Here is a 26,285-nt window from a genome sequence, read left to right as displayed (position 1 = left end):
CCCTGCACTGCCCCGGCATACCCCTTTCTTTATTATCATGATTACCCACCTCCCACATATATTTGCAGCCGAATTCATCTAAATAAAGTGGCAAATTCTGCTGCGGTGTAATCTTCCTATCCCAGGATCAATACATGCCCTCTAATCAATACTAACTTCTCTATAGATAGCTGATTACCTACCTCCCATGATCCCCACATATTCTCTGGGACTCATCTTTTCAAGCCAACCCACCTGTGCACATACGTTTTGTTTTTATTATTGTGTTGTGGTTTACATAAAACGTTACACAAAAACAATATATAGTAATAAAACCGAATAGATATAAGATAGACAGAGTAAAACAACACATGTTCAAACATTCAAGAAAACATTGTCAGTTAAAAAACATCCATGAGCAATAATTAAAGACAGATATTCCCCTCACATCAATGTGGACCAGAACATTTCCTTTGATCAATCAGAGTTAAAGCAATCCAAATCTTTGTTAAACACCTTGCTTCGAATAGAAACCAAAACCTGGCAATCCAGGACCTTCGCAAAGTTTCTAACACATCTGTGAGATTACAGAAACGACATGTAGGAGAAAACACGTCAGAGGTAGAAGTGGACCACTATCTGATCCTTTCTCCGGTGTGAAATTGATTCAGCCTAAAGCGCAAATATGTACATCTTAATTTGTTACACAGAAAACATTTCTGATGTGTTGAAAGTTGATATTTTTTGTGAAGAAACCTGTCATATTCCGAAAAAGAAGAATAGAAAGGGAGAGCCTCAAAAGTGGATCTCCACTCATCCCTAAAGAGCTTAGATTTCACAACGGCTGGTCGAGTGATAAGCTCCTCACTTGACAAGCCAATTCGCTGAAGCAGGTTATGCATCTGATTCTTGTAAGTGTTAACAGGCATAACAGAAGACACATGTAACATCTGATGCAAATCAGCATAAAGAGATTTAGCCCGAGGAGACAAGAATTTAAGATAATTTGACAACAGCCTCCAATGATAGTGGGCCTGTAGGGATTTGTGTACATACCTTTACCATGTCCAGGACTTGGTCCTGGGAAAGTTCTTTTAACCTCTACTCCCCAGCGATGGAGCACAGCTCTTGGGCATTGAGCTAGGCCACAATGTACTAGTCGTCACACTCCGACGGTCTAAACCTTGGCAGAAAGATCCTTGTTAAAAGAAATCTGCAGTTCTGCTGTTTTCATGGCTCATACTGTACTATATGACCATACTCCTGCAATCTCATGCTCAGTCTCACTAGTTTGAACGTATCCCTAGGCAACCTCTTCACAGTAAATATTTCCACCAGTGATTTATGGTCTGTATGGCTGGTTACCTTTCACCCAAGACATATTTGTGGAGGTATTGAACCGCAGTAACTCTTCCTCTTTTATGGAGCACCAGGGCTCAAGTTCTATCAATGCTGTAGAAGCATATGAAATAACTCTCTCAGGGCCCATAACCCTTTGGGAGAGCACTGCTCCCAACCCCTCGATGCTGCATTAAAAGTGATTATCTCTGGTTGATTCACCTCATTGCTCCCAAGACTTTAAGCTTTGCATATTCCCACTTTTATTTCATCCACCGCTTGCTGACACTACACTCCCCTTTCAAACTCCATCCCTTTCTTCATGAGTTACCTAAGGGGTGCATTACAGAGGCAAATATGGGTATACATTTACTGTAAATTTTTGCTAGGCCCAAGACGGACCACACCTCATCCTTGTTCTGCAGAGCAGGTGTATATCTGATAACCCTGAAGAGTCCCCCCTTTGGTTTCTCAACGTCCTTGCCAATGGAGTTGCTCAAAAAGTCTGCTTGCTCTGTCCTGAAACAGCACTTGCTTGCTTCTCTGGTTAGGGCTTTCTCCTTCAGTCTTTCAAGCCTATTTCCCAACTTCATGTCATGATCTTTCCTTTCACTCTTGTAAATATGCAAGCAAAACGTCATAAAGGTGTGCACAAGTATAAGTTGAGAAAAGTCTTTTAGCGAGGCATTAGGTGCTTGGTAGTGGCGCAGTGGTCAGATGCTTTCCGTGGTGTGACATTGTATTGAGAATACATGTAGTTTTTCCATACTTCAGAGTGCATTTAGGCTGTGTGCTGCATAGAACACACACATGCAGACAAGTACTTCTTTACATTCTTTTTATATCACCCTTATATTATTAGATATGCTTATGCAGTTTGGATGTATTTAGATTGTGCAGGTTGAGCTTTAGTAAATGTAGTTGTTAGGTGATGTATTAGAGGTCTGCCATGTTAAAATACGCCATTGTTAAAGGCTGTAGATTTTCCCATTCTAGTGTGCTAGCCTACATTTCTGAGCTATGATCATTTAATTAAAGGTGTATTTCTACTGGTGGACAGAACACTCCAAGCAGCCATGGTCAGGGTGGAAAGAAATGCAGAATAGTGTACAGCTAATTGTTACGAGGGAGAACATTCTCAGGGTCCTGCAATGAGACTCGAGAGAGAGAGCAAGCGCCTTCCCAGACGATAGACAAATGAATACATAATGGTTGTGAAGGACACAGTAAGATACACAACAACGTCTACACAGTAGCATTGCCAAATTGAAGAACTAGGATGTGTGCCCAGCGCCCCCACTGAGAGCAGGGTATTTGGTTCTGAGGTACAAGTGCCTTTGTGAAACAGATAAATAGAAGAAATGTATTTCCAGGAGCAGGGCTGCACACATGCTTTTTCATACAGCTATTCATTGTGAGAAGATAACTAGAAGGTCAGATCCAGAGTTGGCAACGTTTATCAAGGTGGGAGTTGCAGAGTGAGCAGGAGCAAGGAGTGGGAAGCCAAAAGGACCAATTATGGGGAGGGGATTGTGTTATTCCATGGGATGCAACTAAGTTTTGACCTTGCTTATTCCCACTCACAACATAATTGGTCCATCTCGGTAGGATGCTACAGTCTGTGCTGTCTCAGGAGCTGGTGTCCAATTAGGGTAGAGCTTTTTATCAATTACATCATGAAGAGTGCCAACCAATGGCAATGCAACATTTTGAGTTGACTATGAAATGATGTCATGTTTCTGGGGTAGTATTTTGATGGTATGAGAAAGGAAACTTCCAAGCATAATGAATGTTTAATGTATAGTGTTCTTTGGGACTTGATGATGAGGAGCCAAATGAAATGTTAGAATTAGAATGAATGTTCCATTTAGAGAATATGTTCATTTTGTGGTTTTCCACCTTAAATACTGTAGTACAGAATGGGCGTGTTGAGATGTTTTTCGGTTCCGTTTCACAGAGCTGTCTGCTTCGCCCGGCCGTATAAAAGAGCTGTTTTTCCATGCAATTTGTGCACTCTATTTTTGATTAATTTTTGCCTTATTTCTTGGATTACTTTTGGGAACTTCATCTTTACACTCTATAGACCAATATGTCACCCTGCTAGACAAGAACCCAAGGGATCCCAAATAACAGGCATGTCATGACACACTGAAACACTGTGGTAGCAGTTCCCTGCCTAAACAGAATTCTATGGTATCTAAAAGCTTCAAAAGATGTGATACATGATGTCAAGTTCTTTGCAGCCAGTGGTAATTGATGACAAGCAGCAGACAAGCTTAAGTGGTGAAAGTTTCAACCCCTTTAAGAATTTGAGCATTTCCAATAGGATGGGCATGGGGAATCTGTTATTGACAATGTGTTTGTTGATGTCTCTGAGATCTACACTTATTCTCATCCTTCTGTTGGACTTGTGAGCTACCACAATGGGTGTCAACCATTTCACCGTCTCAATAGGGTCTGTGATCTCTTCAGAACACACATCATTGTAGCTCTGCCTCAACCTCACCCCTAATTACAAATCACTTAATCTTTGAGTTTCGTCTCTTGTGCATACCCCTTGAGTTTGCTTATCTCATTAGTGAAGAGTTTGGGGAATTTCCCATCCACTGTATCCCCTCTTAGAACTACATCAAATAAATTCATTTGGCTGTTAGGGTAAAGTGTGGTATTCAGGATCTATTGTTCTTCTATCCCCAGAATGCTGTTCCCTTTATCAGCCACATACACTTTGATCACAGACAGATTTGAATTTCGCCACCACTTGGGACACTTCCATCCACTTTATCTTTGACCTGTCAATGCCTCTTTGATTCATTATATTGAGTTTTGATAACATTCAAAACCAGTAAAGTGATCAAGGTCTCCATGTCACACACCATAACCAAATTTTGCTCAGAAACCCAATACAGTATATTTAAGATTTATTCATGTATCACAAAGTAAATAATCATACAAAAGGTGTACAAACATATATAAATGAATATAATCACTAGCACACAGAGTAAATCAAGCACAAAAAATCAAAACACAAGAAAGCAATTTAATCAATCCAAAAACAGACAATGTACATATATAGAAAAAACAACCCCTAACACATCGGGTTACTCTGAGATCCTACTAGTTCTTTTGTGGACCTGCCCTTAATTTGCAGTGTCTTAACTTCTTCATAAATAGTCAATCAACACGGCATATACATGGGTTTTGATAATATACTCTTCAAACCATGTATATCAGCCTCTTCCACATTTGTTTTGAGCACAGTCTTATAGAGTGAGCACAATATCACCATTACCGCTACTGTTATGCCTTCAATCCTTACATTGCACTTAGGATTCTCCTCTCTCTAGTCATTGACACTCCCCTCCAGTTCTGACTCATCAGTGTCTTGGACGTAGTATAACTTTTTCTTCTTCCTGCATGTGGTGTCTGTCAGGGTCCGGCTTGAACGAATTCCACAGGAGCTGATGCTGGCCCCACAGACCCTCACCAGGAGTTCACCTCTCAACCCTAAAGTAAAGCTGAGCTGAGAACTCCAAGAAAGGGAAAGGGGAATTTGGATAAAATAACAATGGAGACACTGCAGCCCTGCAACTGTCTGGTAGGCTCTGGTATCTGTAGTAAACAGACACACTTAGTTACTTATACATTAGTGTAGACTTCTTATCTTAAATTATTTTGGAAACAACTCTAACTTCTTTACCTCTTAAACCTCTGTTTAAGACTTAGAGGTTAATTATCTGCATGGAGTATAGAACAATTGGAGTACTTTAGAGAATATTGTCACTAGTCATTCAAGTCTCTTTAGAATCCTAAGTAATGACTCTTGCAAGCTGTTCACTGACTTAGATATTCTTGTTTGCTCCTTAAGAACATTAAACTCTATGATATTTGAGTTTTAAATGCTTTTAAAAACAATGCAGCCTTTTCTAAGAAGTATTGAATTCCTTTTGGGTGAAGGTTACTTTAAATGAAATTCATTAACTTTCTTGAATGCTGCTGCTCCTGCTTCTGCGTGTGAATCTTTCCTTTTTACAAGTGCAAACGTTTTGCGATGAACACGCGAATTCACAAGACGTGAAAATTGTCCTTGCGTTGAAAAAATCACACGCGCACCGTATTAAAGAGAAAACACGTACATGCGCTAAAAAGCACACGCGCACCTTAACTAATTCACATACGCGTGTAAAACGTGCACGCGATTAAAAATCACACGCGCACTGTATTAAAGAGAAAACACGTACACGCGCTAAAAGCACACGCACACCTTAACTGATTCACGTACGCGTGTAAAACGTGCACGCGATGAAAAATCACACGCGACGTAAAAATGGACTCGCGCTCTATCGCAACCAAACACAAGCTGTCGTAAGCAATGTCACTCACGCGAAAATTGTACACGCGCTAAAAACAACTCGCGCTCTGTAAAAATGGGCTCACGCTCTATCGCTCTGCATACCCGTGCGCTCCCATAACGACGTTGCTGAAGACACGAGGCCTTGCGCGCGCGCTAAACAGTCTTGAAACACTTTCCTTGTAATTTATAACTTTAAAACTTGCGCGCACAGTCTTTACACTTGTCTGCTTACTGTATTTAAACTGTAAACGTTCTTTCTCTCAGTTAATTTTAAACTTCTTAACACTTTAACTTCTTATTAGAAAAATGGAAATTCTCTGTGAAAATCTTTAAGCTTTTAAAAGAACGATCCCACCTGAGGTCTTCTTGTTCACTCTGGCTCAGCAAACGATTCTTTTACTTCTCTGGTAAATCTTCTGAACTCTGAAAGGCCTTACTTAAGGAGCTTAACAAATGTACAACCAGCCAATGAATTTCTTTGGATGAAAGGCAGTTTAGAATCTTGCTCACCTCCCCAGAATCCAACCCATTATCCTATCAGCCAATCAGACAAACCAAACATAGCATTGTTCCTTAAACCAATCAAATTAAGTTTCTTTCTCTCCACCTTAACTTGGGCTACCACAATGTTAATTCTATGTACATACTCTTTCAGGTCACTACTCTAGCCAGCCCCGACAGTGTCCAAGTATCCTTTGACACCACAATTGGTACACTGTTGCCAAAAAGCGGGACATAACCTGGAGATGGCAAAGTTACCTGATCGCCCGTACCTTAAGCATTTTACTTTTTCCAGGTCCGTAGAGGGGGCTTGTTTTTTCTTCTTGATTTCCTCCCCCTCTTGCCTTTCTTGTTTCTTTACCACGTTTACAGTTGCTGTGGTTTCTGTTTCTGGCATAACCTCCTTCTTTTGTTTCACTGATCTAGCACCCGATTCAGTATGCTAAACCATTTTTGCTATAGTTCTTTCTAATGTCAGATTCCACCATAACCATTGCCATTCCTGGATCACACCATTGTTCATCTGCATTATTTGGTCACAAATCAGTTGCTTTGGATCGTATGTTAGTGGTGAACCAACATGATACTGCCATTTTAAGCAGAACGGACACATAATCTTCTACTGTGTCACTGTCTGTCTGCTTTTGTGACTTGAAATGGTGCCTGTTTATAGCCACATCTGTTTAGGGGAATAGAATTCCTTGAGTTGTTTCAATGCATATTATATGCACTGTGCTCCCCTGCTACTGCGGTATATGGCGGTACTCCCTGCGGACTCTTTGCCCCTCTACACCCAATACATGTATAAGGAGAGAGGGGGTAAGGCTTTCACAGTCTATTGTGTTTATATAATGTTTCCAATCGATTTCCATTGAATGGCAGATTCCCCTATGGATAGTCAGAAAGCACTCTGGAAGATGCACTGTAACTTTAGCCATTCTGAATTTCCTGGATATGTTGCTTTACATTTGTTTCACTTAATGTTCGTTCAGACAGTGTTGGCGTGTTCCAAAAGTCCAGTAATGTTAGAGTGAACATTCTGGTACACACACACCTTGTCAGACCAGCAGGTACCACTACCTATGCAATTCCAGAGACAGTGACAAGCTACATGAAATCAGGTTGGCATGTCCAGACAGCTGAGCACCACAACGACATGCGTGGAACAAGGACTGGAGGCAGATGCGTCGCTGAGAGCGTGAATCTGCTCCTGCGGCTGGTCATGCCTTGAACAACATCTGCTACTAGGAAGGCTGCGCGATGCGCGGGACTGCAGCAATGAGTCAATTGAAACACTAGCACAACATCAATAGAGAGCCACCACCATAATAGCTTTGGCAAGCGGCAAGCAGCAGAGTAGGATCCTCTCACACGCATCCCTCACTGATAGGCGACAAGGTTATGAGAACAGTCCCTCATCACTAAAATGATGTATGCAAACGGCAGACAGAAAACTTGAAAGTGTAAAGATATAGGGCCTCATTACACGGTAGGTGGTAGGGATTTAACGTTACCGGTAATGGAATACCGGTAACGTTAAATCCCCATGCGAATTACGACCCGGATCACCGCTATTAGCGGCACCGCTAAGTACGGTGCCACTAATACCGGGCAGTCCGCGTGCGCGCGACCCTCCATCCCGTAAATAACACCTTGCCGCTAATAGCACACCATCACAAGCCGAGCAGACATGCCAATAGCGGCATGGTAAAGCCCCCCTAATCCCTTACCGCCATGGCGCTAATACCGCCATTGCGAACCACGCGTTAAGAGAATGGAGCAGTGTTCCCACCTGCCACAGGTGGACACAATCAGCACAGGTGGAGGCAATGGAGACTCTGGCAGCACAAAAGGAGCACACCACACCCCTTCCCACACCAAGATGGTCCCAATACTAGCAGTATCACATGGGCTGGAGGACATGATTGCAGTGCAGCAGCAACAACAACAGGCAGCACAGAGGTGACGCAGGAGGAGCAGGAGGCACAGCAAGCACCACCACGGCACCTAGTCATACCACAGAGGCAGCCACCAATCCCCAGAATCAGAGCCAGTCCATTTAACCTGACCCCTGAGCAGATACACACCCTGTACCGTCTGGACCAGGATACCATCACCAGCATCGTGGACATGATACATGATGACATTGTGAGCCTCATAGACATCAGAACTGCCATCCCCCCTCTACTAAAGGTGGTGACCGTGCTCCACTTCCTGGCCACCTGCACCTACCAGCATACAGTGGGGCACATGCATGGCATCTCACAACCAGTATTCTCATGCACGCTGAATTAGGTACTCGATGCCCTCCTGAGGCATGCACCTGAACACATATTCATGCCACGGACTGCCCAGGAGATTGCAAACACCAAAGTTGACTTCTATGCACTGGCAGGCATCCCAAGTTGCATTGGGGCCATCGACTGTACCCATGTGGAATTGGTGGTCCCACATCACAATGAAGTTGTCTACCGAAACAGGAAGCAATTCCACTCCATCAATGTCCAAATGGTATGTGACGCCAACAAGGTAATCACACATTGTTGTGCCGTTTCCCCGGATCTACCCATGATTGCATGGTCCTGCGGAACTCAACCATCCCTCGCTACATGGAGCGACAAGCCGGACAACGTTTATGGCTACTTGGTGAGTAGCAGGGCAAGCACATGGCAGTGTGAATGGGGGGAGGGAGATACATACTCCAACTGGGTGTGATTGGGGGGGGAGAGATACATATTCCAACTGGCTGTGATTGGGGGGGGAGATACATGTTCCAACTGGGTGTAGCTTGTCGTCCGTAGGACAAATGCACGTACAGATGGACGCCAATGTCCATCTAGGAAGGCCGCAATCTACCTGAGATGAACCGACATGCAAGTATAAGCTACACAACATAGAGAACAATCTAGGTCTAGAAACATTAACCATCCATCCACATCCACATTGCACAACATTCAACGCCACAAGATACACAAATCTCCTACATGCCGTCAAGATAGTCATACAGATTCAGCGCTGCACAACCACAATAATGCAATGTGCCCCTGAATGCATGCAAAGGGATCACCCCTACCCATAGCATTGTACCACGCACCTATAGCACCACTGAAGTGATGCCTCTCAGCAGTGTGGTACCAATTCTGCCTGGGCCCAGGGACACGTAAGACCTGGCCTCACCCAGGACATGTCAATTACTTTTGGAGGCATTAATGGGGCATGGTCACTTGCAGGGTCGAACTCAACTTTGCACATTGCAGTCACACAGATCGTCTGCATGCATGCTGTTAATTGTGGACTTCAGTCACAATGCAAAGTCAATTTGTGTGATATGAAAAGGCCGCTCTTGAGGTGAACAGTAACCAGACCCCATTCGTCCCCCCATACAGGTGATGCCGGCTATCCCCTGAAGAGGTGGCTGCTTACCCCTGTACGGAACCCACAGACAGGCATGAAGAGGACTACAATCGTGCACATACCCGTACCCGCATCGTGATCGAGCAGACTTTTGGCCATTTGAAGACACGGTTTAGGTGCATTAGCAGGTCTGGTGGCGCTCTCCATTATGGCCATGAGAAGGTGGCCAAGATCACCATGGCATGTGTCATGCAGCACAATATGTGTATCAGACGGAATGTGCCACTACCCCCGGACGTAGAAATAGAAGCACCTGATGAGGATGATGATGGTGATGAGGACGGAGTTGACGGGGAGGCAGGTCATGCAAGATGGGATGGCCAGGAGGGACGTGCTGTGAGACAGCATCTGATCAACCAAATATTCTGAGTTACATTTTTTCTTTTTGTGGGAATGGATATGGGCAGTTATGCACTGGTTTCTGTTTGGAAGCGCACAATGGACCCTGTCGCCAATAAAACACACATACACAATGAAGAAGTCCAAGCCTGTGTATGGATCAAACACCAGTGTATTGAGAAATGTAAAGTTGTAAAAGTGCATGTCCCCAAACATCCCACCACCCTTCCCCCCACCCCCATAACAGTCCCAAAGCACCCTTCCCCCCACCCCCCACAACAGTCCAAAAACACCCTTCCCCCACCCCCCACAACAGTCCAAAAACACCCTTCCCCCCACCCCCCACAACAGTCTAAAAACACCCTTCCCCCCACCCCCCACAACAGTTCCTCATGTGTCTGCCACAATGTTTTCGTCCAGCCATACACGCGGAAGCCTGACCATGCACTCCCTATTCGCCATTGCCACCACCAGCATTGGGAGGCTGCCTAGATGTGCGCCTGGTGGTGCATGAGGAGCAGCGGAGGGGGCTTTTCTGCCTCGAACTGGCGGATGAGGAAGTGGCTGACTGTCCAGGTGGTGGTGGTGGTGGGAACTGGCGGTCCATTGCGTCCGATATCCGTGTGAGGACCTCCCTAAATCGGACAATCTCCCCACACAGCCTGTCTGTACAGGCCTAAATCCCCACCCTGGAGTGCCTTGCTGTCTCTGCAATCTCAGCCCTGAGACGGGCAGCCTCCTCCACATGCTGCCCAACCAGCACAGTTATTTCCTGTTGCCGCTGGCTGATGCTGGCCAGGTCGAGGGCAGTGTTGCGTTCTGGCGGTGTGGCTGCTGTGCCCTCGGATGCAACCAGGTCAACAGGTGAAGCCACCGGAGGGCTACTAAAACCTCCCATGTTGTCCTCGCCAGTGACACTAGACCCAGGTGTCTGCTGTGGTGATGCCTCGGAGGTTCCAGGGGGGGTTGGGGTGTGCATCTCCATGTGGAAAGCAGTCGTATCCTCCACATCAGAGAGTGGTGCAGTGGCTGCCGCCTCTCCTGCGGAACTAGCTGCAGCTGAGGGTGGGCCCTCCGTGGCTGGGATCGGTGGTGGTGGGTTCACCTCCGGAGGTGGGACAGTTGTTGGTGGTGTGGACACTTGCGTCTTGTGTCACTCTGCATGTGGACCCTTCTACCTTTGCCCCTTGATGTTGTGGGGGTGTCCTCTGTGTCCTGTGCCCTTGATTTCTTACTCAGAGGGGGTGCCTGAGATACAGTGCCAGCATCCTCACTGTCTGTATGTGAGCCTGTCGGGGACAAAGAGGGGGATGGCATTGGTTACGGTTATATGTACTTAATGCAGTATACATCAATAATGCAGTTGTGGGCATTTTGACTTCATTGTTAAGGATGCAGGTGATGTGTCAGTTCAGTGGCTCATCCATGCATAGTTGTGTGTGGCACTTGTCTCTGGTGAAGTGTGCAGTGCATGTGTGTGTGTTTGGGTTTGACACTGACATAGCCAGGGTTGAATGCATCTGTGGATGTTTGGCCATTCATGAGGTGATTCTGGCCTCACATATGGGGGCCCAGTAGATTCACATTGCATACTTTCATGTGTACACTCACCTCCATCTGAAGTGGTTGCCACGCCATGCTCCATCGTCCCGACTCCCTCTATGGATTCCACTCCAATGAGGTTGGCACAGGTCTCTTCCCATTCCTTCAATTTAATAGGGGAATCAGATCCACCTGATGTGGCAATGTTGTGGTTTGCTGATAGGATACCTCTAACATGTAGAGGGAGATCATCCCACCACTTTCTGTACTCACGCACATTGCGGGTGGTGGTGCCCACAGCATTGACTTTCAAGGCAACATCAGCCCAGATTGCCTTCTTTCTGATTAGTGTCTCCCGACACATGTCGCTGGCAAAGACCACGGCAGCATTGGCAGCAAGGGTCTGGGTTAGCATCATTAGCTCCTCCGTGGTGAATTTTTCCTTCCTCTGCCGGTCGGTAGTTTTTTTTACAGCCTTAGGCATGTCGAGGGTGACCCTGAGGATTTCCTATTGCACACTACTCAGAACAGGTCCAGGGGGCAGAGGATGGCAATGGATTGTGTTTTTAAAGATGGCCGCCGTGCTCTTTCCCGTTCCTGTGCAATGACGCTATTTCCGGCTCCGCTATTTAACGGTCACCGCTAATAGCGGTGACCGCTGTTTGCATGTAGCGTGAGGGCGGAGGTGCTATCTGCACTTTCGTGGAAGCAGGTAAGGGACTTTTTGGGGACTTTAGCGGCATGGCGGTGGGGTCATTACTGGCATGGCGCTATGCTCGTGTCTGCGTACACATAATGGTACGCTATTAGCGCCTCTTGCGAGGGCGGACACGTTAATAGCGCCATGCCGGTAATCTGTGATTTTTACCGCACAACATGTAATGAGCCCCATAGTCAGGTACCAACCCTGCGGCCACTACAAAATGAAATTCCCTCTCTCAGTCTCTCACCAACTGCCACTCAGCCACAAGCCATCCCACAACCTAAGTGTTCTCCTGTGGGGAGCTCATCCCTCAGGAGTTCAACTACATTACATTCTGCTAGGAGTGAGCACAGCACTGGCAAATGTGATGCCACTAATCTGTTCCTTCCTAGATTCTTTTCCTACAATAGGAAGTAACCTAACCCCCAAATACCAGATATTGACAGGTCTATAATGTATACTTAAAAAAACCACAGACGTAATAATTGCCGCAGTAAGCAGGTAAGCGGGCTGGGAGGGGGCCTGTGGCTAAATTAATGTTAAAGACAATTGAGAATGGGGAAGATGGCAAAGCGGGGGAAGCAGCCATCAGGTTGATTGGAACGCGGGCTTGGATCGTGGGATTCAGCCCACGATCCAAGCAACATGATTGGTTGCTCCCCCCTGCCCGGGGGCTAATGTTCAGTCAGTACTACGAGAAATAAAGGAGAAACATTGGAATTTTGTGACAAGCCTTTGTTGCCCTCTGCCACTGCAATGGAACTGACAACATTCCAGTGTTCTAATATTTCTGAAATTAATCAATCAATCAGCAACCACATCCTAGATAAACTATTGGATATACTCAATAACTTGAATATCGTGTCTCCAAGTAACCATGTTTTGTTTTCTTGTTGAGGGTCATGGGGGGACAATTTTATAGATGGAACATAGAAATGTAAGGTTAACCTATGCTGGGAAAAGTAGCTTCGATATAGAGGCTTAATGGCAGAATAAAGGACTGACTTCATCAGAATGAGAGTGCAGTGCAGATGCAAATGTGCTGATTGAACACATTATTGAGTATCTGTGCCACTGGGATGTAACCAGAAAACCAAAGGTGTCTCAGAAATAATGCCATATAACGTTCTCGTTCGAGACCAGCACTGAATTAGAAGGATGCATATCTAGCACAGAAGCTCAATTTCAGAGATGTTCAGAGATGCTTATTTTTAAGAAATTGATTGGCCATCTAGAATTCAATCCTGCAAAATCGCGCCGCCAATGACATTCGCAGTAATGGGACGATTAGCAATATAATCGAATGTGGGCAACCCAATGGAACTCGTTACTAAGATTTATCAGTGAAACCAATAACTAGAAGACATTTTACGATATACGCATTCTTGATTTTTCTGTTAGCAAGAGAACCTGATTGTAAAAACATTAGGGAAACCAGAGGTGCATATGGAACAGCAACACTAAAAGAAGATTGTTTCACTAAGTCCTGAAGAAGAGCAAAGTGCTCGAAACACGTTTTTGCAGAAGAATATGATGTAATAAATCAGAAAGATTCATGTGGTTGATTTGTTGGACATTCCTTTGAACATACGATTTCTAATCAGTTGGCACAACTAGGTACCCACAATACTATAGTTACTTTCTTGCACTTCGCTAGTACTTGAAGATATTCTTGCATGTAGAGCTCAGTATCATCTACTTACTGGTGCATAGGGTTTCCCAGTTCTTTCTCCAGATGCCTGCAGTGGTTCCATATAAAAAAGGGGATTCAGGTTCAACCACAGGGGCATGCCAAAGACTATTGGGACTAGGGCAGACTAACAGTTGACAACAATCAGTTGGGAATGAGACAAACTAAGCGAACATTCTATTGTATTCAATATACAGAACTATTCGATTGTTTCTGTTGTTTATAGATTTCCATTGTATCACTCTTTGCATAGCATGTAGAACCACTCTTCTTGTATAAACTGTATTTATTTATGCTTCTCGTTGTATATTGTATCTACTGTAACCAAGCTAAAAGTATACTTGTAACCTCTGTGCTAAAGGCGCCCAGATACCCTCGGGTGCAGTGCGCCATACAAATAAATAAACAAACAAACAAACAAACAAACAAACATCACAAATTCCCCCAAGAACAACACTATTTTGAAGAAACACATGAGTGCTTGTCTTGAAAGGTCTTGAGAGACCTAAAAGAGCATGGCACCATGCCCCTTGTTTTAAGTGTTCCAGAGGGGGGAGACAATAGTGCCACATTCCTCAAGCAGCAAAATACATTTCTGAGCGATGGCATTTTTTCCCCAAGACCCTATTGAGCTTCAGCGCTGCAGCAGCATTGGGGTTTATGGGTGTCATTAAGGGTGCTTTGTGATACAAAACAACCCAGAATGTTAGCACATGTGCACTTTTAATTTGGTAAAGTCTCAGCTTTCCCATTAGACTTTTTACCCACAATGTGTTGCTGTCTCCAAGGTTTCAAAAATCCTAAATTGTTTCATAGCAAATAACCATTGACAAGCCAATGATTTTTGGACACCAATATTTATATTTCTATGTAATTTTGCGCAGCTCTCCCATGTCCTTGACTAATTCAAAACCACTTAACCCAGTAGATGAACTACCATTTTGCCCAAAAGGTGGCAATTGGTGAGCCACATATTTAAGCAAGTTAAACTAAAATATCTCCTTGCCATTATTTCCTAATGTACTGGATACTTAAATAAATAAAACAAGGTGGAAGATTGAACAAAAACAACATTCAGTTTCCGTTCACTAACAAATGGACTACCCAGACCCGAAGGTGATAGGGCACTATAAAAAAAATCAATACAATTACAAACTGTATTTTATACTGTTTTATGTTGTTTTCCTTAATGAACATTTATGGATTTGTTTTTAAGCCGAAGTAAATGTTGAAGTGAGAATGAGAAATGGTGTTCTATGTGTATGTGGAGAACTGAGGCGGCGTGTGGCTTTTTATGCCTGGCTAGTAGCTTGAAACTTGAAATGTGTACCCCTGATATAAAACAAGTCACAGTCAGCTGGATTAAGGGCTCAAGCTGGGTCTGCAGTTTAGCCTCCAAAGGCTGAGGAGCTGCAATTATGTTCATGGTAGCTGGGAGGCGCTAAGCACAAGGAGACACGATCACTGGCTGCTATGGTAACTCCCCACTCAGAATGCCCCACCACAAAGTCTCTCCCCTTCACTCAGCTGAGCTTTGCGATGCCAAAACATCCTAGCGGGAAACCCAACTCCTCTCTGATGTTCTTAGGGATCTCCTCGCAAATGAAGAGCAGGGGAGGGTGGAAAGTGGGAGGAGACAGTTCAAAGGGTATGTGAGGAGTAGTTTGTGGGTGTATACAAAGGTTTTGTAAGGCGTGTGGTGAACTGGACGAGGTTTCTAATGGTGCTAGGAGATGGTATTTTGGGACCTATGTCCGCCTCTGTTTGGAGCTATCCAAGAGGCTTCTGGTGGATGGCTGAGGCTTTGCTAGAGGTGGGGGGAGGATCTGCTTCAAAGGGCTCAGAGTAAGATAAGAAAGAGATGGAGCTGAGTATGTCATAGATCTGATTGGAAGAGCTACTCTCTAATGAAGGAAGCTGTCTCATAGACCTCATAGACGCTCACTATATATCACTGCACAGTTAATCTGAAGGCGGCCGCTCGTGTACATGTATTTACATCATTTCATCTATATGTTTGGCAGGCAGAGAAGAATGAGATGAACTCAAACAACAAACGAGCGAAACCCTTGCAAGAGCGCATCAAAGCCCATCCAGGTACGTAAAAGTAAAGGCCAAAGCTTCTGCATGTCTAGTTTGCATACTCGCACCATCCACTTTAGCTAGCAACGGTTGTACTGGGAACATTTTCAAAAGCAAAGGGTAGCCCGTGAGTATCTTGTAGAGCTCTGGTGCGCAGTTAATGGTTGATCCCTGTTTTTATGATCATTGCTTATGATCAATGGCACAGCACAGTTATTCATGGTTTCTCCAGGTATGCATTATAGTGTTGCTTCTATTTGCATATATTTATTTTAAACCATCAATTCTCCTTTTGTAGGTTTCAGGGAAGAGACCAGATTATTTCATGTCTATGCGATTCCACGTTTTCAGTCCTGGGTTTGCGGGAGAAGGGGTGTCCCGGTGACATGTAGTGACGGTGTCCAGCATATGTCAGAGCTAGTCCAGCAGAGCCTGCCAGATTTGGCTGTGTGCGTACCCAAAACCAATTTGGATGACGTATATGTAGAACTGTGAGGCATAGGTGCATGGCATACATCCATAATGTATTTAAATTTAGGATGTTAGAAAATAGGTGCATTACAATAATAGATATGTATTATTTAAGCAATATGCCCCGAGCGGCGGGGGCATTACCGAGTCAGGTAATGCCCTGGGGCCCATAGTTATAGGCCCGAGCGAAGCAGGAGATAGCTGTCAGCATCTAAATTTTAACCCTTGCTAGCTTATACATGATTCGCAAAACCTACATCTATAGCCAATCTGGAGATGTCCGTAGCGGCAATACATCCCATTAGGGGAAATGTTTGTAAGTCGCAGTTGTACAACATCCCACAAATGATCCGGGCATATACAGATTTACTCCAGTGTTTAGGTTTTGAGAATCAGGTACAAGATCACAGGTGCAAATCATAGAAACTCACAAGCATCTGAATCGGACCCATAGCTTCGAAATCATATGCCCTTGTGAAAACAACTGAAGAACAAACTGTTCATGGAGGCAAATGATCATATGGTACGGGCCGTACCTGTAACATCCCGGTTAAGCGTGGTTTCCAACTTAATTTACATAGCTCAGACCCTGCTTTGCCACCAAGTCACAAAAAGACAAATTACAAAAATAGAAGATAGGAAGACTTCCATAGATTCCAATGTGTTTAAAATATCACTTCCGTGGATCATAAAACTTGCCTGCCAGTTATATTGCCGTTGCGTCCATTTGAGTTGGATCATTAGACATCGATTGGCAACTTGTAATGGGTGTCATTTACTCCCAACTATACAAACATGGAGTGATTTAAACTTACGGAAACATTGAATACCTTTAACTTTTGTAGGCATGTCAATTTCGTTTCGTCTCTCAGAAAGGAGATGAATTGCCTGCTCATCACCTTTAGCAGCATAGGTGAGTTCCCACATCCTGGCAAAGCTACAGATGCAGCCCTCCACCTCATAGAGTATTGCAAAGTATATTACAGTGCTTGAGGCAAACACGCAGAGAAGGCTCAAGCAGTCAACTGTTTGTGATCCAGGCAATCTGGTTGGTTGCTCACATCCAGCAGGTTGCTGTGGGTCAACGTCAACTCGTCGAAAAGTATTTTGTGGGTCACAAAGGGATGGGACAAACTATTATGAACCTCCTATGCGCCCATAAGGACATCATCTCCTACTTCCACCTACTTAATTTTACTCCAGAGGAGATGCGTTGTGCACAGCCCATTAAACTTTGGTGGGCCGGTCCAGGCAAGAAATGGAAAACAGTGCATTTGTAGTTTGGAGAGCCACCCGTATTTATTTTATTTCTGTTGCAATTTCACTAGAAATAGAAAGTGTTTGGAAACTCCATCACGAGGAGCCAGATGTGGGTAAAACTTGAACTGGACCTCAAATTGCCCAAACTTCAGGAGGTTTGCGTTTCCCTTGTACTTATGACTAACCGCAAGTCACCTCACCCATGACTAATTGTATCCTCCTCCATCTGTCACCCCTCTTGCCCCTTCTCCACTACTGACTAGCGTACCACATCCCTGTACCTTCAAAGGTGTCAACCAGATTGACCGAACCACCCTTAATTCTCGCTCTGCTGTAAAACACTCCACTAATATGTGTCTCCTTTTTGAAGACTTTGACCTTGATGGTCTAGCTCTCACTGAGACGTGGTTCATTGCCAGCTCTGTCACTGCTTTTGGCACACTCCTCCCTGAGGACTACAAGATCCTCTCTAAGGCCAGGCCTAACAGATCTGGAGGCAGAATGGCCTTGATATTCCCTGAATGGGTCCCTGCTACTATCATTCCCACTCAGACCTACCCTTCCTTCAAATGCCTCGTCTGCAGGCTCAGTGTATCTCCAAACCTCTCATTGACTCTCGGCACCATCTACAAGACCGCTGGTCACCCTCTTCCTTTTGGACTGGCCTGACCTCACCTCTTCTCTTCTTGCCTCCATCTCCAAGCTGCACCTCCTCAGAGACTTCAATATTCACCTTGACTCTCCTGATTCAGTCAATGGACTCTTCCACAGCCTCTGTGACTTTCTTTCCCTCACCATTCATCACTCATGTCCCACACACTCAGCCGGACACAGCTTGTTTGTTTGTTTTGTTTGTTTGTTTGCTATATTATTTATAATGCGCATCATACCCGGGGGTAACAGGGGGAAGCAGTTACAAGTATATGCAAGGCTTAGTTACAACAGAGAAGGTATAAAATGTACATACAAGTCATTAATTACAAGAGGGTATATACAGATGGTGCCTATTTGCAGGCGTAGGATATAGAGGGTATATACAAATGATACAGGCATTTTGCAGAAGCAGTATATACAGGTTTTAGGGTGTTTATAGCTCCAAGGGTACCACAAGGGTAGCAGGTCGAGAGAAGCAGGGAAGGATACGCTCCATAAAGGCATAAAGTACCGTAGCAGTGAGTCCTAGCTGTTTGCTGAGCAGGGGTTATCATTTATTGGTCATTAGATTTCAGCCACAAAATGATGTTGGATCTGAAGTTTTGGTGGGATTGGTCTATTCTCAGTGTGGGAGGCAGGAAGTTCCACAATTTGGCTGCTTTCACAGGGAAGCTGTTACCTCCGATAGTGGAGCGTTTGAAGCTAGGTAAGGAGAGGTGATCTCTGTAAGCTGATCTAGGTGGTCTCAGGGAGGTCTGTTTATGGAATCTCCCTGCCAGGTAGACGGGGGCTGCATTGTTGAGAGATTTGTGGGTGAGCAACAATGTTTTTAGAAGGATTTTGTCATTGGTTGGGAGCCAGTTGTTCTTGGATGCTCTCATTTTAGCAGACATCCCCATCTCCAACCCTCTCACTACACCTATCTCCCAGTCTGACCATGCCCCCCTGTCTTCTCACCTGGATCTCTTAGGTCCCCACGGCTAAGCTACTGCCTGCACTGCCCGTCTCGTTCTCTGTCATTCGACTTATGAAGCTAGTGTCAGTTGCTGCTTTTGCTGCCACTTTCATTCCCCCTCACACTGCTGCCATGAACTCCCACACCGATTCGTCCCTTTCTAATCTTCACCTCTCTATCACCAACACCCTGGATATCCTTGCCCCTGTCATGAGGATCCCCATGACACCTGCATCCAAGTGCAACACCTGGGGGCGTGGCTAACGGCCGAATGGTGTGCACGTAGACCTCGAGGCCTCCCATGCCATGATATCCTGAGCGTAAAAGACCCCAGGTTTTGCGTTTTGAGTGTGGGGGCACGTCAGTTACTGCTAAAGAGCTGGTGGTGTTAGTTTGGAGGCTGAGTTTGGAGGAGAAGGGATCTTACACGCTGCCGACGACCCGACGGGGTGGCGGGACGGGACCTGCAAGATGGCCTCTGCAACGCGCTGAGGAAGAGGAGTGCGGCTTGCCCTACGAGTGTGGGGGGCGGAGCGCGGCCACATCCCCAGAATACCGGGCCAAAGCAGGCTTGGCGTCGGCCGGGAACGGCACCAAGGTACGCCGAGTCATAGCGGCGGTGAGGGGCTGAGAGGCAAGGCTCCCTCCCCCCCTCCCCAGACGGGGATACGGAGCAGGCGGACGGTGAGGAGTGGAGGCCGGGGAGTCTTCTCCTTCCTCCCGGCGGAGGAGGCGTCTGCTCCCTGGGAGGAGGAGTGAGCCGTGGTGGGACAGTAACAGAGGCGGCAGCACGGGAGTCCAGTGAGCGGCTTCATTGTAACGGGGAAGAAGCTGCGGTGTGCAGCCGGGACAGCAGCAACACATATGCTGCATTTGGAGGGCTGCAGGAACGCGGCTGTAGCCAGAGGTGAGGCTGCTCAGCGTGGCGGAGCCACGCTTGTGGAGGACGCAGTGAGAGGAGGCAGCGGCTGTCTCCCAGGCAGTGCATTGAAGGTGTGGGGGCCGGCAGAGGGGATCCTGTGCTGTTGATTTGGACAGCCTCTTCACGAATTGGGGCTGGGGGTCCCCCCAGGAGTGGTGGTGCTGGAGATCTGGATCCGGGTGGAGGAGAGTGAAATTGGAGTGCGGGGGTGATTTGGCAGAGTCATTTTTAGCAGCATCGGCGGACGCGAAGCAGTATTGGCCGCTGGGACGGTGGCAGGACACGGAGTGGTGGGGGTTGAGGCCACTATGGGGAAAAACCAGCAACAAATAGATAAATATGCTGCTGTAAAAATACAGGCCACAGGGACAGGCCGGACTGGATCGGCAGGTGGGGGAGGCATCTGCAGGGGGGGAGGTGATGTAGTGACTCTGGATTCGCTGATGGAGGCGATACAGGTATCCAGGAGCACCCTTCAAGAAAGTATCAAAGAGGTGGGGGTGGATGTCTCCCTGGTGAGGGCGGACCTTAGGAAGGTGTGTGAGAGAGTAACTGAAGTGGAGCAGAGGGTCAGTACAGTGGAGGACGAGGTCCAAAAGCTCAAAAATCAGGTGGCGGGTCTTGTGGGGGCAACTCGAGCGCTGGAAACTTGGGTGGAAGATGCAGAGGGGCGCTCTAGGCGGTGCAACATCCGCTTGGTTGGGCTTCCGGAACGAGAGGAGGGCCCTAGTGCGGAGCTATTTGTGGAAAACTTGATCCTAAGAGTGTTGGGGATCAAAGGCTTATCCAACCTTTTCACTGTGGAGAGGGCTCATAGGGTTCTTGGGAGGCCCCCCCCCCTCCACCGGGAGCCCCTGCGAGAGTGATGGTCGCCAAAATTATGAATTTTCGGGATCGGGATGCAATCTTGCAGGATGCCCGCAGAGTGGGACAATACTCGATGGGTAATGCACAGCTGAGAATTTTTCCCGATTTCACGTTGGAGGTACAGCGCCAAAGAAGATCTTATGATGCGGTCAGGAGTCGTTTGAGGGAACTTAATTTAAAATACATGATGTTCTTTCCGGCAAAGCTCAAGGTTTTAGCGGGGGGTAAATCTTGGTTTTTCACGTCTCCGAAAGAAGTCTGGGACTGGTTAGACACAAGATCACAGAGGATGGGTCCTCCGGTTGGGGGGCATAAAGAGGTGGCAGGACCAGACTCGGAAGAATGGGGATAAAGTCGGGTGCGGGAGGAGAGGGAAGGTGCACCACAAGGGTGGGCGGTTTTGGAGTGAGCAGATGGTGATTTGGAGGGGTAAGAGTTGGGAGGGGTGGCACGGGGGAGGTGATGGAGCCCCCTAGTTCAAGCGACATTATTGGCCGCCGGCCCTGGGAGAGGAGTAAATTGAGGGGCCGAGGGAGTCAATGGGTCTACAGTTATTGGGAGGGAGGGTGGGGCGGTTTGTCATTCGGGTGAGGGAGGCTAGTTCTGTGAGCTATGGGAGAGAGGGGGGGTTGGAGGGCGAGAGGGGGGAGGGTGGGGAGAAGGGAGGAAGAGGGGGTTTTGGGGGGAGTCTGGGGGATGAAGCGCCAAGTTGGGGATAGGCGCAAGAAGGGATGTTGGGGACGAGATATAGCAGTAAGTGGGATCACAGCAGACAAATGGTGGGGAGGGAAGGAAAAGGTAACCGGGTGGGTGGATAGTTGGGCCTCTGGGGGAAGGGAGGGGATAACGTGAACAACATCATCAACAGGTTAGATGGGTAGGTCGGGAGGCTTGATAATTGGGACATGGAATGTCCGGGGCTTGGGGAACTATCAGAAGAGGCGGAGAGTGGGGGAGTTTCTGAAAAGAAAGGGAATTCAAGTGGCCCTGCTACAGGAGACGCATGCGGGTGTAGAGATGTTGGGGAAGTTGGAGAAAATGTGGGGGGGGCACGTAATGGATACAATGTATTCATCCCAGGCTAGAGGGGTACTTATCTGGGTGGCAAGGGGGACGCCCCTGAGGGTGGAGGCGATGTCGAAGGATGAGGGTGGTAGAACGGTGCTTGTGCGATGTTTTTGGGAGGGTAAGGTGATCTGTCTGGTTAATACTTATGCGCCGAATACAGATGATAAGGAGTATTTCCCCTCAGTGCTGCGTATGATGGGGGCGTATAGGGGTGATGTGAGAATATGGGGTGGGGATTTTAATTGTCACCTGGATGAGCGGCTGGATGGGTCGGGGGTAGAGGGGGACCTAAGAAGCATATGGCGGGGTCGCTCCATGGGATAATGAGGGACCTCGACTTGGTAGAGGTGTGGAGGGAGAAGCATGGTGAGGAAAGGGCTTATTCCTATTATTCGGGGGCGCATGGTTCGTATTCTCGGTTGGACTACATTATAATGGGGAAAGAGCATTGTCAACATTTTGGGGAGGCAAGGTACCTGGGGCGCACTCTGTCGGACCATTCCCCTTTAGTGATCACATTGTTTGGGTCCGTAGAGAGGCCTCCGCGGTGGCTGTGGCGTTTGCGGAGAGAGGTGTTGCAGGATGGGGCGTTTGTGGGGGAACTCCGAGAAGGGATAAAGTCGTACTTCGAGTTGAATGAGTGCTCGGTGGAGTCTAGGGGAGTGTTATGGGAGGCTTTTAAGGCGACATGGAGAGGGCAGTGTGTATCCGTGACACTGGGGATGCGTAGGAGACTCTTACCTTCGCTGCAACAATTAGAGGAACAGGTATCTGAATTGGATGGAGAAGCAGCGAAGGGGGTGGAAGTGGGGGAGGCCTTGGCACGGAAGTTGGAACTTTACCAGGAAACTCTGGTGGAGCTGTCACATTTTGATAGCAACAGGCGGGATGTTAGATTGCATGGGGAAGGGGATAAGGTGGGCAGGCTGTTTGCCTGGTTGGTTGGTAGGGAGCAGCCGAGTCGGGTCATAACCCAGCTAAGGTCCAATACGGGGGAAGTCATAGGGACCCAGAAAGGTATTAATGATGCTTTTGTAACATTCTATAAAGAATTGTATATGAGCGAGGGAGGGTATGTGGAGGAGGATGTGGAAGACCTCATGGAGCTACTCCAGTTACCGACACTGGGGGAGGATAGGCGGGAAGAATTGGAGGCCCCGATAGAGGAGGGAGACATCCGTTGGACGATTCGTGTGATGAAGAGAGGTATGGCTCCGTGGAGTGATGGACTCCCTGTGGAGTTCTAAGCTAAGTTTGAGGATCTCCTGGTACCACAGTTACAGAAGGTATATGAGGAGGCGTTCCGAATAGGCTGTCTCCCGGAACCGATGAGGGAGGCGGTAACGGTAATTACGGTACTGCTAAAGGAGGGGAAGGATTCAAGAGACTGTGCGGCGTACCGCCCCATCTCTCTATTGAATGTGGACGGAAAAATCTTGGGGAAGATCCTGGCCGCTAGGTTGGCGGGAGTGGCGTTGTGTGTGGTCCATCCGGACCAATGTGGGTTTATTGGAGGACGGAATACATCACGAAATATTACACGCTTGCACCATGTTATGGATTTAGTGAAATCACGGAATCGAGATATGGCACTGGCTTCGGTTGACGCCATGAAAGCGTTTGATTCCTTGGAGTGGAAGTGGTTGTTTTGGGTGTTGTGTGAATTTGGGTTTGGAGAAAATATTTGTAAGTGGCTGGCCCTCCTGTATGAAAAGCCGTTGGCGATGGTTAGGACGAATGACTGGGTGTCGGATACTTGGGAGTTGGGGAGGGGGACCCGGCAGGGGTGCGCTGTCTCGCCGGTCCTGTTTGCCCTGGCCCTGGAACCACTGGCGGCGTTCCTGAGGCAAGAGATGATGGAGGCCAGGATCTAAGCTTGGGGCCTTAGGCATCTAGTGTTTCTCTACGCGGATGATCTCTTGTTGTATATAGTGGACCCGGAGGTATACCTTCCGGAGTTGTTGGAGATACTTCAGAATTTTAGGCGGATGTCAGGGTTTCGGATTAACCTGGAGAAGTCGGTGTTGTTCCCGTTAGGGGGGTTACAGGGTCGCGCACTGGGGGAGTTGCCAGAGATGGGAGACGGAGTCATTCCGATATCTGGGGATACGAATATTTCATGATTTGGAAGACATGTTTGTGTACAACACTGGGAGGGCATTGTCCGGAATAGGGGATTCTGTCCAGTTCTGGAAGGTGTTACCACTTTCCTTGATGGGCAGGGTGGCCCTCTGTAAAATGGTGATTCGGCCACGATTGTTGTACTTTTTCACTAACATACCATATGTGGCAAAGAAGGTGTTCTTTAAAATGTTAGATGTGAAGATTAGGGAGTTACTATGGGATACAGGGAGACGTAAGGTGTCCTTAAAGATACTTCGGAGGTCCAGGGAGGATGGGGGTCTGGGTCTCCCGGATTATGAGAAATATTTTGTCGCGGCGCAGTTGCAGGCGGTGATGGTGTGGGATCAGCCGGGGGGAGGCCCTTGGGGGATTGTTAGGTAGGTGGCCGCCGAACAAGAGGCCGGTGGAACTTCTTTGGTACCCACTGGGGGATGGAGGGAGAACGATGGTGTTTGAGGTGGTGAGGGAGACGTGGAGGAAGTATGTTGGGGGTAGAGGGGTAGAGGGGTGGTATGAGAGTAATCCCCTGTGGGGTGCCAATCAGAAGCTTTGTCAAGTGATCGGGAGAATAGGGGTGCAGAGACTTAGGGAACAAGGCTGCGTAACAATGGGGGATCTCTTTGAAGGGGGGAGATTGCTTACTTGTGCAGAGTGGTGCCGGAAATTTGACCTATCACAGGGGTTGTTCCTAGCATATGGGGCAGTGATCCATAGGTTGGCGGAGTTGTGGGTGGAAATTCCAGAGGAGCCGGAGACGTGCCCGGTCCTTCGAGTGTTGCTGGACCAGACAGGGGGGGGGCGCATATCGCGGCTATACAAGGCCCTCCGGGAGGTAGGGGTAGAAGGGGATTTGAAGGTTAAGGGAAGGTGGGAGGCGGACATGGCTCGTCCTATAATGAGTGAAGAATGGGTCTTGGTGTGGGGATTGGTCCGACGGACGTCGAGGAATGCCCGGTTTCAACTGGTTCAATTTAATATCTTCAGGGTGTTAACATGAAATGCTAATAAAGAGTGTTTTTAAAAAAAAGTGCAACACCTGGTGTAACTCCAACCTAGCCTCGCTGAAATGCAAGTGCAGAGTTGCTGAGCGGAAGTGGGGGCATCAGGCACATCATCTGACAGACCGGCCTGCCGCCTGCTCCAAAGGCAATACAGACTCTCCATCCACTTGAAGAAGAGGGTCCATATCCAAGCCTGTATCTCTGGGGCCACTAACAACACGGGCAAACTCTTTAAGATCTGCAAGCAACTCACCAATCCTACTGCAGTCTCCACTTCTCCCCTGCCATCCCTAGCCCTCTGTACTTCACTGGCCTCCCACTTTTTAACCAAAACTCAAGACAACTTGTCCTCACTCTCCTTTACTCGCCTCCCCCATCCATCCCCAGATCTCATGCCTCTCTTGGTCCCCCCTTCCACTTTCTCGCCCATAGCACCGGATGAGGTCTTTAGACAAGTCCTCTCTATGAAAGTCTCATCCAAGCAGGTGCTCCCCTGCTCCTCCAGAACTATCAAGGACAGCATTGCCTCCCTCACGCCAGCCCTGGACAATTTCTGTAATCACTCCTTTGCCACTGGCTCCTTCCCACTACCCGCAAGCACTCCCTTGTGCATCCTCTCTTCAAAAAGCCCTCTGCCAACCCCTCCTCCCCGGATAATTAATGCCCTATCTCCATTACCCCCTTTCTGGCAAACTCCTGGAGAAGCTGGTCATCGCCCAACTGATCCAACATAATGAATCTGTTGGTTGTCTCCACGACCACCAGCCTGGCTTCAGAGGAGTCAGAGGCACAGAAGCCTCTCTACTGAACAACTGTGAACAACTGTGAAGACTTGCTCTCAAATCTTGATTCCAAGTCTCCTTCCGTACTTATCCTTCTGGATCTTTCCTCTGTCTTTGACACGATCAATCATGCCACCCTGACAAATCGGCTCTGTGTCACCCTTGGCATCACAGGCCTGGCACTGGACTGGTTGGCCTCATTCCTCTCCGACTGACCTTCCCAGGTTCAACTGAGCCCT

At 47.3% G+C, this 26,285-nt stretch overlaps 1 protein-coding gene across 9 annotated transcripts in view; it reads left to right on the top strand.

Moving 5' to 3' along the window:
- The window catches only part of CCDC200 (coiled-coil domain containing 200), a 100,276-nt gene that overhangs the window by 62,109 nt on the left and 11,882 nt on the right, over positions 1-26,285 (top strand). For all 9 annotated transcript variants that reach the window (XM_069634210.1, XM_069634211.1, XM_069634214.1 and 6 more), the window contains one exon: positions 15,885-15,957. In XM_069634210.1, coding sequence (XP_069490311.1) covers positions 15,885-15,957 — 73 coding nt within the window. The remainder of the gene's footprint in view (positions 1-15,884; positions 15,958-26,285) is intronic.

Source organism: Ambystoma mexicanum, chromosome 13 (genome assembly GCF_040938575.1).
Source record: "Ambystoma mexicanum isolate Mex_15411 chromosome 13, UKY_AmexF1_1, whole genome shotgun sequence".
NCBI classification, from domain to species: Eukaryota; Metazoa; Chordata; class Amphibia; order Caudata; family Ambystomatidae; genus Ambystoma; species Ambystoma mexicanum.
The sequence above is the reverse complement of the archived record's forward strand: the minus strand, read 5'-3'. Positions and strand labels throughout refer to the sequence as shown.